Genomic DNA, 12,628 nt, shown 5'->3' with positions numbered 1-12,628 from the left:
TCGCATGCTTGTAGTATCAAGTCTTAAACTCAGATTTAAGGTGACCTGGTAGTGGATAACTGTGAAAAAAACTTCATAAAACATAATTCTGACTTAACATCAAACATCCAAGTGCGACACCATGAGGGGGGAAAAAATACATTTTAAATTGGGGAGGACTTTAAAATTGTCTCTCCATCAAATTGTGTTATTGTTTTAATTTTAATTGAAAAACACTAATTAGGCCCTTATTTTAAAGCACACCTTCAATCTATTGCAATCCATTATGAAAGTCTTGCTTTAAGACTCAATCTTTACGGAGCTCATAATCATCTTTTGGAAATGTTTTGATTTAGTTATATTCATCAGTGCATTTGGGTTCATCTTAATATCACAAGCCTATTGAGGTCAATGTTTTAAGCAGGCATGCAGTATAGAAACTTTTGCACCTCCCTGCAGCCAGAGGAGGGAGACATTGCACTTATTTTCCCCCAGCAGCTTTTTTCTTCTCTCCTTTCTTCTAAATACTGTAGCTACACCTCTTTCCACACTGACTCAGTGAATTTGACTTAGAAAAGCTTCACTGAAATATTTAAAATAAAATAGTTTGTGTCATCTTTGTTCGCTGCTAAACGTGTGAGGACCAACTCGGTGAACTCTAACCATGCTGTTGTAATTCCATGTTTAGTCTATAAATGTCTCCCCCTCAGAGGTTAATGGGGTCATCTGGCCTGCAGAGAGGATCCACATCTTGAAATCATTCAAACGAGCAGATACAGAGAGCAGTATTGAGTATCATTTAGAGGGAAAAAAGAGTAACTTCAACTTCAAATCTGTGGCTATTAGATGATAGCATTGGAATAATGCTAGCCATGATTGCTAGCAGTGGTCAGCCACTATCTACAGTCATTTGCAGTGATGGAGGAATCAAGGAGAGCACACTTCAAAGGCTTCAGTAAATTAATAACAGCTGTGTGCTTTATGCTGAACTGTACCTTCAAACATTCCAAAGTACAGGAATAAGATATTTTATTCATATGGTCAAGGCTGAACACACGCTGGATACTTGAAGGGCTGCCATGATAGCATTTATCTTAAACAATTTCAAAGTCTTCCACAAACCCCCACATCACCACCACCCTCTTTAACTATGTCATTACTCTGTTGTGGTGAGCGACTGGCTCGGCTAACTGCTCGGTGTGGTGCAACAATCACATCCAGCTGCTGAAGAATGGGATCTGACATGTGAAACCACTACACACACACACGCTCACTCACTCACATATCGTGATGCAACACACAGTCAGTTAGCTAGGGCTGCTTATGCATGCTTTATATACTGTCTCTGTGCTGCATGCATGCTGAGGCATTTATTGTTAGAGTCAGGAAAAGAAAGGGAAAAGTTTCATTCTCAGGTAAGAAGTTGGGTTTTTATTCCATTGGTATGTACTGAAATATACAAAACACTGACACCTGCCAATCCAGCGGCAACAAAGACAGGAAAAGGACAACAGGAAACAGGATCGACTCCCAAAACACACCAGCAGAGCAAACTACAGAAGTGTAGCAAAAATAACCTCCCATGTAAATGTCATTATACCAAGTTTTTAAGTCCACTGTCTGGACAGAAGGGCTGTGGAATTGGTCCGGACAACCTAATAAACAAGACAAAAAACATTTGTTCACTGTAATCAAAGTTGGCGGCTGTGGGCGATGATAACTTGAAGCTTCAAGGACACATATTACAGAACCGGAGTGCTTAGAGAGTCACATTCAAGAATACTGCAAGAAAGACAGATACACAGAAACATGATGCTCCAACAAAGAGTCCGAGCTGACTCAGCTTCATGCTGGACAGAGAAAATTGGCTCCATTATTGCATTTAGTAAAAGTTCAGGGGTTTGGTTTCACAATGATCATTTAGAAAAATATTTGAAAACATTGAAATTAATATTTTTTTGTGAACAAATATGGTCAGGGTCTGTTGGTCACTTTCTCCTTGAAACATCTGATTAACTTACACGCAGTTCAGGTTTGTATAAACCATTACAAAGCAGCCAATACTGCCTACGTTTCTTTTGATTTTCATTGGTTTAAACTTTGCACTTTCACTGGAAACTTTTTTTAAAAAGTGTTTTTTCTCTGTAGCAGCGAATAGTGTTTCTATTCAATCGCTATGCTCAAGGGTAATATAGTGCAAAGATCTACCACAATTACAAAATACATTAAAAAACATACAAATATATGTGATAGTTCCAGTTTCATGCCAAAGGACAGTCTCACAAAACGTTCGGAAATGAGAACAAAACTTGTGTTTTAATTCTCAGGCTGCAAATCCCTTGTGAAAAGTGCCCTTTACTCCTGGGGTAAGCTCTCTCTCTCGCTCTTAAATCTCCTCTCTCATGGAAAGAACAGAGACATATTATTACAAAATTGTTTGTACAATATCTATTCTAACAAGTTTGCTTTGCATATTTTGGTTTGTGACTGTTCTTACAAATGAACCAAACTGAAGCAAATCCATGGAATGTTTTGATATTGTGCAAAAAGAGGATTTTCTTCTCCACTGACAGTTTCTTAATGCATCTCTGTGGGATGCATCTCCACCTGCATCTCCACCTGCATGCTGCTTGTAGCAGTGGCTCACGCTACAATTTCTGTCTGGTTTCCCCACCTTTAAAGCCTCGGAGAGTCATTCTCCACTCGACTGGCTTCTCTCTCTGTTTTCACAACAAACTGTTCGGGTGGGGAACATCTGCCCCTCCCAAAGCTTCATGAAAAACATCCCTGTGACAGCGTCTTTAACACATGTGGTGTAGTAAGCCTGTTGTGCCACTAGGGGTCCTCTTCCATGTCATCCAGGTTGGGAGCCATGATAAAGTGTTTGGGGTAAACAAGACTGTGCTCGTCTGCAAACTCCTCCCAGCGTGCGTCGTCGCTCTCGTGTGTGATGTAGCGTTCGCCTCGCCGAGTCTCAAACTCCCTGAGGTCCAACCACGTCTGATAGTCCTGCAGGAAAGAGACGTGGACTTTTAAATTCATTCATTACTTTGTCTACAAGCTGAAGGTGTTCCTGCAGTTGAATTCTTTCGAACCATAGTCTTTACCTTGTTTTTTTGTAGTTAATTTATTTGTAGGTTTTTAGCACGGGTTAGTCATATTTTTTACTCATTCTGAATGGATTAAGTCTAAACAACTACAGATTTTCAGCAGCATCTGAATATGAATGGATAGTGTGTGGGCGTCAGAATTTTTTTGGATATTCAGAGAATGGTTAATGTCAAAAAATGTTTGATGGAGCAAATCCCAAACAGCTTATATGACATGAATTTTTTTTTCTGATTCTGTTAATAATTCTGAATTCTGGGATTAAAGGAGGAATTTGCTGTGGAGTCAGTGAGCAGGCTACATGTTTAGCCAGTTCCCTTTTTTTCTTGTGTTTGTTTGATGTTTAATGCCTATATTTCTTTACATTTTGGCTACTTTGCACCACAGCTATTAGCACTCTGTGTAGGGATTACTGTCAATACTGAAGAAAACTTCAGCTGGTTATGGTGCAATGTCCCTGCTATGAGGTCTGTGTGTTTAGATTTGACTGAGTGTGTTTTTTGAGGGGACAAAGAAAATAAGTGCATATGTCACCTGTAACCAGGGATGGCTGAGACACTTGTCCACGCTGTACCTCTTCCTCATCTTGACTTGAAGAAGGTTGTTGATCAGATCTGTGGCTGCAAAAAGATAATATATCAATCAACTGGACTTAAAAGATATGTTATCCTAAACTATGTCTTCTGTGACCTTTGTTCAAAAGGTCAGATCAGCAGAGCTGTAGCTTGGGCAGCTTCGAAAGTGATTCATATCAACCGCAGATAAAGAAAAGTCAGAGCAAAGTTCAGGCGACCCAGACGAGTAGGTGGGGAGGACGGTTAGAGGCTGCATGTCTGAGTATTAGTCTGACATTAACTAGCATCAACACCAGCTAGATAAAATCAAGCATCAGTGAATATCAAAGAAACTAACTGCCTTTCTTACCCTCTGCAGAGATATCCTTCCAGGGCGTAGGGGGGTACATGAAGGCAGCATTCTGGATCTGATCGTTGATGTCCTCGTCCTCATTAAAAGGGAATGTCCCGCTCAAGCTGACATACACAATGACTCCCACTGACCACATGTCTAAGGAGCGGTTGTAGCCTTTGCTGCGCAGCACCTCTGGAGCCAGGTAAGCTGGGGTGCCCACCACAGAGCGACGGAACGACTTCTCGCCAATGATGCGGGCAAAGCCAAAGTCACACAGCTTTACCTGTGAGCAGACAGAAAACATGGTCAACGTTTATACGTTTATAGACACCAATGCTCAAAATACATATATGCACAGATATGTGTTGTTTACCTGAGGAAAGGGCTCTGCAGAAGCCAGCAGAACGTTCTCAGGCTTCAGGTCACAGTGAACAATGTTTTTGAAGTGCAGATGTCTCAAGGCCACCAGGATCTGTTGAAAGCACAGAAAAAACACTCTAAACCCCAGCGCCTGAATGTTTTATTGTATATAGCATTCAGTATAAACAGGGTAATGTTTGCATATTCCAAGCAGTACAATTGATGGTGCTTTCATATGGAAAAATAAGCAGTGTGCTCATACAAATGCCCTTAAATACTTTTATCCTAACAAGTACCTTCACATAAAGACATATGATCTCATCTCATCATCCCATCTATATTCAAGAGGCCTGGCATAAGCTAGCACCGCATGCATGTCTGCCTATGGCCCTGAACCAAAACCACTGAGCGCCTGGCTCCCCTATCCTGACCCTGACTTTGACAGAAGTCCTCCCTGCCACATCAGAGCCGGGCCCGCCGCGGCTAATGGGGCTGTCGTTAATGGCCCCGCTCCTGTTTGGGACCGGGGATCCACGGAGGCCCGGGGGCCTGCTGCTCTTCTAATCAAGCCACAAAGCCACCAGCACACTGCAGGCTGTAATCCACGGCCAGGGAGGAGGCCATGATGCCATGCAGACAGATCCCGTAAACAATTCCCCCCAATCAGCTCACCACAAGAATAAACAGGCCCTGGAGCTGGAAAAGAGGCTCGTTCAGAGTGGGCCAACACACCCCACAAAAAAGAGAAGACGAGAGAGCGAATGAAAGCTATACATAAAAACACAAAAAGTGCCAGCGGAAAGTGAAAGAAGACGCCATTTTTAAGCATCTAAAAGTTGTATCAGGCTATGGACTGTCAAGTTAAAGTCGGCCTGTGAGTACCAGAATCTAAATCTTAAAGACTTGAGAAAAAAAGACAGACGAGAGGGCGCAAAGCTGTAAGAAGTGTCAGACCTGTGTGACTAGGAACTTTGTGATCCGTTCAGGCAGTTTGCTCTTCTCGCTGGACAGAATCATCTCCAGCATGTCGCCATGCAGCTTCTCCATGACAACAAACACCCGCTCTGGCGTCTCAAACATACACTCCAGGTTAACGATACCGGGGTGATGCAGATTCTGGAAGGAAAAAGCACAAAAGACATCAAGTCTACACTGATTCAGGATTATTGAGAGATGGCGCTGAAACTTATGCAGGGATTGTGGTCATTACCTGTAGTATGGCCACCTCATTCCTCAACTGGCTCTCCTGCTTGGTTGGAAACCTCATCTTGTCAATAACCTTGATGGCCACATCTCTGCCACTCTTTCTGTGTTTGCCTAAAACGTTACAGGACATGGTTGAATTAATAACTTTGGGTTAACTGTAAGAAACTGAATACAATTCACAGAAGAGCGTTATTATATGAAATGTATAATTGCTTCCATATGAAAAAGGAAAACGTACCTCCATACACGATGCCAAACTGGCCTGAGCCCAGAACCTCATCAGAGAATATTTGGTAAACTGAGGCAATATCCTGCACAGAGATAATACGCACTCTTACTGTTGTGTTTAACTTTTACTACAGTAACGTTTGTGTAATTTTCCATGCTGACATTGGCAACGGGTTGATATTTACATCATCAAAACCCCAGAAGGAATACTGCTCTTCCAAAAGGTTTTCTGGTATTGCCAAATATTTCTTTATATTTAACTTTCACTCGATGCAGAAATGAAACTGAGACAAACATCCTTTAACCAGAAAATGTTTCTGCAGCTTCCCCATTTGTGCAGCATGAAGGCTTCCACTGACGATTTTGGTAAAAAAACAGTAGGATACCATTTCTCATTTTTACCAGCTACTTTAATAGCTCATGAATGCATGCATGTGCAGACTGTTCTGGGAAAAGATGCAAGAGCGCCTCTGAGAAAAAAGAAGCTCCACTCACCACATTCTCCTGGATCTGGCTGTTGGACACAGATATGCTGATGGACAGCTCTTCTGGAGAGAAAAACACATGTTGTTTCAACATTTAGCGACTGCAAAACGTCACTTTACCAATGCATTACATAGCCAGTGAGTGAGTCACATTGCTCAGATACTAATATTTGTTTTTTCACAACCTTCAAGCTTGTTCCAGCTGCTTGCAATAAGTCAAAGCCGCACAAATGAAGCATTTTATTACACAATAAATTGGCTGTAAATTTGATCTGGGAAATTATGTGTGACTGAATGGTGCAAGTATTCAATGCATCTCATAACTGGGAATTTAACAGCCACAGGGGCTAATGCTGCATACAAGCCAATGAATATGAAAACCAAAGATAAAAGGAAGTAGAAATGATGCTGTGATCATTTCACTAACGCTGCACACAACAATGCCTATTTAATGAGAAATGACCACATTAGTGACACCAATATTTGTGGATTTAATATCAAGATAATTAATTTACTTGTAGTTCATCTACCCATACTTAATGAACAAATAAGTCCAGATCTTTGGGCAAGGACAGTTGTGAACATCTTATTGTCACTGATGTAGGAGCTGTGAAGTTTCTTGTGACTTCCTCATTTTTCTAATATCATACCAGCACTTAAAATGCTGTACTGCAAATAAGCATGACTCTCATGTCAACAGTTGTCACCAATTTGACCTGAATTAAAGCTCACAGACTCCTAAATAATTTGTGTATTTGTTATTCAGGATTGTTGATCTGAGAGAATATCACTTCTGTGCTGATACTCTGAGTTAGTCTCAGTTTCTGCACAGTCATGTCCTTTATTTGTCATCTCCAGACAGAGACTTGCTTCACAGCTTCACTTCCTTTAGCCTGTAGAAACTGATGAAGGGGTTTCCCTGCTGGTCGAAAGCTCTGGCTGGCTTACAAAGTTGTTTTCTCTGACCACTTGAGTCAAGGTGGTACAAAAGGAGCCTTTATTTCTACAAATTTTTATACACAACCAAATAGTTGTTGTTTGTGTGACCTAAGTTGTTACCAACTTAGTCCTGTGTTGATTTAGGAAAAACCCTGTAATATTAAAGTCATTACCGTCAGGGGAAACCCAAACTCTTGTCCAATACAAGACAGACAAATTTCTTAACTGATGTGTATAACTACAAACTCTGTCATCATCATCACTAAAACAACCAAGCTGTAATCTTCTACTCACTATGATCTTTGCCCTGGCCTGCAGCACTGGCCAGGCTGGGCTGCGGCGTGACGGGCATCAGGGCCTGTCTGATGGCCTTCTCCCAGCCCTGAGCCACCTCCATGCCCACTCCCGAGGCGGCCAGAGCCGGGCTGTGGTAGTGACTGCAGTTGTTCTCCCCTACGTAGTAGACCATGGTGGCTGTGATGATCTCAAAGCAGTGCGGGTTGCTGCCCTGGGCCAGACTACTGTAGTCTCTGGACTGTTCCACCTGCAGGATCTCAGACAGAGGGATCTCCTGTGGAAGGGAGCAAACACAAATTATTACATTCTGTGCTTCTCAAATTAATATTATTCTGACACATTAATAAAATGAGTCATAGGTTAAGTTTTTTTGTCTTTCTTTATCAGTATCTTTTTATTCCCGAGGCACAAACATAACACTTCTGAACAAAGCACAGCAGTGTGAAGGAGTTCAACAGCAGATGGGATTAAATAACACAAATGCCCACCACATGTGGACATAAGTGCCGCTGTGTATTATAAACATAATTTATCTTTGGAGAAGATGTAAGAAACACAGGAAAACAAGACAAAGATAGATTAATATTTCATTGGATGATTATATAAACACAGTAAAAAAAGTGATCAAAGAATAAAACTCTGACTTAACAAAAGCAGATAACAAATTACGTAAACATAAAAAATTAACAAAAGTCCAAATTAACAAGTTTACTTTATAACCATCCTAAAAAATCAAGACGCTACTTTAGAATTTAATAAGTAGTAGTTCTGTATTAGCAACAATATTTAAAGCAGAATATTTTAATTAAAGAAATTGGAACAGAAAGCAGAATTTACTTAACCTATTTTTTACTACATAAAAAATAACATGACAGCAACAAGCATACAAGAAGTAACACTCACTCCAAAAGTCTCCAAGCTCCTCGTGTGTAATCACAGTGATGATTAAATAGTCTGTTCTCTAACTTCCTCTATTATTCTTCTCTCTCTCATGAGCCCATACAGAAGAGTTCAGTTGGAGCGCACTTTAAAACCCTCTTCCCCTTTAAGCTCGCTGTCAAATCAAAGAGAGGAGGGAGGGTCGAACAATTCAAAAACACAGAGAAGCTCCAGCCAATGGGGGCTCGCAGAGGCACACGCTGTCCCCTCCGCGTGGCTCACCACAGAGTATCAGATGAAGTGCTTGTGGTTAGCGGGGCCGGGTCACGTGAGCGGGCCCTGCGGCGGCTGAAGTGCTCTGGTTCCCTGATTACAAGGCAGGGCCAGCCAGAGGCCCCATCTGAGCACGAGTCGCTGGCGCTACCGCCAGCCACGGAGACGAAAGACACACGGCAACTACCGTTCCTCGTGGGGTAGGAGTGTGAGTGGGTGGGTGTGTGTGTGGGTGGGTGTAACATTTAAGTGTGACAGGACTCAATCTGGCAGAGACAGAGAGAAGCCCCCTCACCCCATAAAAGGGTCTTCAGAGAAAGCCACAAGTACAGGGGTCTTGTCTTCAAACGAGGAGCTGTTATGGCTTCCAAATGGTGAAAATGGCTGCCATGCCTGGCAAGCGGGCCACCACGCAACCGCCACTAATCAGATTGGAGGTATAAAGAAAAGAGGAGAAGGGACGACAGTGGCCACACACTGATGAGCAGCAGGCTAGAAATTAAAGGAAAATGCCCAAGACAGACGGTTTCCCGGATACAGATTGAGCATATGGAGAATCTGTGGTTTTGGTGAAGAAACCCCTCTGAAAGAACCTTTTCTATTATACGTGCAGGAAACATCTACGGTTATCTATCATGGATAAAAATCAGCAGCTCTGCAGCACAAGGCATGAGACACAAACTGAAGCAGGAAAAGAAGGCATTTACAGCTAGCCTTCAATTAGCCTCCTGAAGGTCTTAAACGTAGCTCAGTGCCAAGTTGATAATAAAGAACCACATAAAGCTGCCAGTAAACACACCCTGAGGAGTCGGTCCCTGCTGAGGTTTCTTTTGCAAGACTTTAGTGGCAGGGGATGCAGGGTGTGACAGAATAATTGGGAGAGAAGGTTGAGTGGATTCTTTTGTAACAACCAGCACTGAAGAGAGAGAGTAAGAACTATAGATAAAGCTGTGTGAGAAAGCACCTGTTTGACACAGACACACACACACTCAGAGTGAACGTGCTGACTCTTACACTGGAAACTCTCCAGCGTCCTACACACCATCTCACTGCAACACAGCTCTGACCACAGCTCGAGGAGGTGTCAAAGTCTCAAAACACACACAGCAACATGAACAATAAAAATGATTACATCCCCCACCCTACACATACACACACACACAACCACTAACACACATGTGGAAGTCTTTACCTTGCAGGCTGTAGTTCCCTCCCTTAGTCCTTACTGTGTAATTACTGTGCTATTAAGCCCCTGCGGCAGTGTAATGACTGAGTACGGTGCTGGCACCGAGCGCGAAGTGTCACACGCTCTCCACAACTGCAGAGCGTGATTTTACATATCAAGCATGTAGCATTTTACTCAAAGAAGAAGAAACAACCTACTTCAAAGGGAATTTTGGATAAAAAATAATTAAAACTTCCATTTAAATCTCTGGATTCAGCGTCTAAAGTCCCAAATGCTCCGGTGGATCCCTGAGATTCCCCTCAAAAACCCCCTCAAATGTCCAATCCGATCTGACAGACAGTAGTTTAAGATAGCGACTGTAAGTGACACAATCCTTTCACTTCACACAAGGAAGAGACGAGGCTGCAGGGTGAAAAACCACAGGGGGAATTTCAGTGGACAGAACTGACCTCAGCGTAGTTTACAGTTGAGACACGACAGCCCGCAGCTGAGTCACACAGCTATCACTAGTTGATGAATTACACACCTCTCATAAAGGTGACAGACAATATGGATTAAAAAATTACTTCAGCATCATTCTTTTTTTTAAATGTTAAAGGTATAATCTCGAAGATTTCAGTTTTGTTCTCTTTGGCGCCACCTACTGGCGATAAATGGTATTTGTGGTGAGTAAACCTCCTACATAACCAGACGTCTCCGGTTGGCTCCGGTTGTAACTCTTGATTTTCCTTGCTGACGGTCGCTTTCCTTTTTAGACTGTTGGCCTTCACTTATTTTTGAAGTCGTATCTGTAGTCGTCAATCTTTTCTTTGTTGGAAAAGCAGCCACTTAGCTCCGCCTACCATCTCTGGCAGTCCAACCACTGCCGGGTGATGGAAAACACGTCACTAACTGGGCGCCGCTTGTGATTTTTTCTAATGTCGCCACAGACACCCAGTCCATAATAATACTATTTACAGCAAATGCAAAATGATAGGTAAATGGTAAATGGACTGTACTTTAATAGCGCTTTTCTAGTCTTGCGACCACTCAAAGCTGCTTTTACACTACATGTCACATTCACACTTTCACACACTGATGGCAAAGGCCTAAGTGCCAATCTCCAATCTCTATCTATATACACATTCATACCCAATGGCTATGCCTTCGGGAGCAATTTGGGGTTCAGTATCGTGCTGAAGGACACGCCATGTCACTCTAGCAGTCAGGGATCAAACCCCAAACCTTTCGATCGAGAGAGGACCGACTCTACCACTGAGCCACAGCCAGGGCAAGAGTCACTTGAGTGACAGGTGGATACTGCTGGCAGACACACAGACACAGAAATTTACTTCGCAGTGTTTGTGTTGTTGGAGCTTTTTTGGGATTTTTTTTCATGCAGAAATCAGACATCACCTGGCTTGCTGTGTGATTTATGGAACTTTCTGGACGTGTAAAAAGTCTGTGCTCCGGATTTTTGGTGAGTTAAATGCTAGTATTAATGTATTGATATATTTGCACTAAATAGCAGGTATACTGTGCTCGCCATACCTGGCTTGTTAGCCTGTTCAGTGTTTGGAGTCAGGATTGTTGTTGGCTTTTCATAAGAAGCTTTGCTATGTAACATTGCTGACAGTGTCTGCAGCAAAACATATCATAACCCCTTTAAAAACGCTCACCTAAAAAAATCTAAATCAGTTTAAATGTGCTGTCAGACAGCCCCTCTGGCATTATATTTTGCTCAGCCATACAATGACCCAATTCCTAAAGACGAATAAAATAAAAGATTATGATTATTATGGAAACAACGAAATGTACACAGAGGAATAACTGTTGCAGATGGATTAGAGGGGACAGAGAGAGGGAACGTTTCTAAAGTTGTTTGGTGAATCGATTAACTATATTATTCAGTGCAGATGTGCTAAGTGGATCTTTCCTGATAGTCTGTAACAGCAGAACTCTTCAGCAAGTGTCTATCTGGCTTTTTTCACGGGTGCATGCGTAGGAGTACAGATGTTTTACAGTTGAGAAAGCTAAGTGCCAAAGGACAGGGCTTACTGCCGACAAGGTGAGGCTGAGAAAATCTGCGAAAATCTTACTGACTTCAGTTTTTCTTGAGTCGCTTGGTTATGTAAAGCTGTAACCCCATCAATGTGGTACATACATAGACTGTATAAGAAGATGGACAACATGACAGCTCCCTAAAAGTGAAGCCCAAACATTTCGAGTGCCCCCTGCTGACTGGCTGCAGTATAGGTCATAAAGCCCCCTCCTCCACGTTATCAGATGGGACATGGGACTATAAAATCTAAATACACAGCAAATACATTTTTCTCAAACATGGTTTCTGTCATTATAGTTAGTTGTTATCGTGCTGATTTACATCCAAGCATTAGTTATTTGATGCTATAAAAAGGACGATTGACAGCTCTGTTAACAATACGGCTCCTGCAGCCGATCTGTTTTGGATTAGCAGAGTAGAGGAGGGACAGCGAGAGGAGACGTAACTAAAACAATCACTACAGTCATTGAAGTTTACATATCTGTGAGCGTCTGCTTCAGACAAGAAGCTGTACTGCTGTTAAACACACCGCCGTGCAGGATCTTTGCTGTTTTTTTCGGTAATTTGTTTTAGTTAGCAGAAGTGGCTATGGCGGCTCCACTCGCCAACCTCTACCGCGCAGCTCTGGCTCCAAATGAGGTCACCATCGCAATGCAGTGGCATTAATTTCGTACAATGATAGCAGAAGGAGATGCGTCGTCCATCTTTATACACAGTCATTGGGTACATAGCTTAGCT

At 42.3% G+C, this 12,628-nt stretch overlaps 1 protein-coding gene across 1 annotated transcript in view; it reads right to left on the bottom strand.

The window, feature by feature from the left end:
* Positions 1-1,397: 1,397 nt before the first annotated feature.
* The window catches only part of prkd3 (protein kinase D3), a 43,672-nt gene continuing 32,441 nt past the window's right edge, over positions 1,398-12,628 (bottom strand). Inside the window, exons 11-19 of the mRNA XM_069661438.1 lie at positions 7,509-7,785; positions 6,286-6,338; positions 5,801-5,873; positions 5,567-5,673; positions 5,311-5,472; positions 4,370-4,468; positions 4,012-4,279; positions 3,622-3,707; positions 1,398-2,988 (exon numbers count right to left, since the gene is read on the bottom strand). Coding sequence (XP_069517539.1) covers positions 2,815-2,988; positions 3,622-3,707; positions 4,012-4,279; positions 4,370-4,468; positions 5,311-5,472; positions 5,567-5,673; positions 5,801-5,873; positions 6,286-6,338; positions 7,509-7,785 — 1,299 coding nt within the window. The 3' untranslated portion in view covers positions 1,398-2,814. The remainder of the gene's footprint in view (positions 2,989-3,621; positions 3,708-4,011; positions 4,280-4,369; positions 4,469-5,310; positions 5,473-5,566; positions 5,674-5,800; positions 5,874-6,285; positions 6,339-7,508; positions 7,786-12,628) is intronic.

The sequence above is a fragment of the Semicossyphus pulcher genome, unplaced genomic scaffold, assembly GCF_022749685.1.
Source record: "Semicossyphus pulcher isolate SPU_LCO1_2020_fin unplaced genomic scaffold, fSemPul1.0.p SCAF_14, whole genome shotgun sequence".
Classification (NCBI taxonomy): Eukaryota; Metazoa; Chordata; class Actinopteri; order Labriformes; family Labridae; genus Semicossyphus; species Semicossyphus pulcher.
This window is presented reverse-complemented; position numbering and strand designations above follow the sequence as displayed.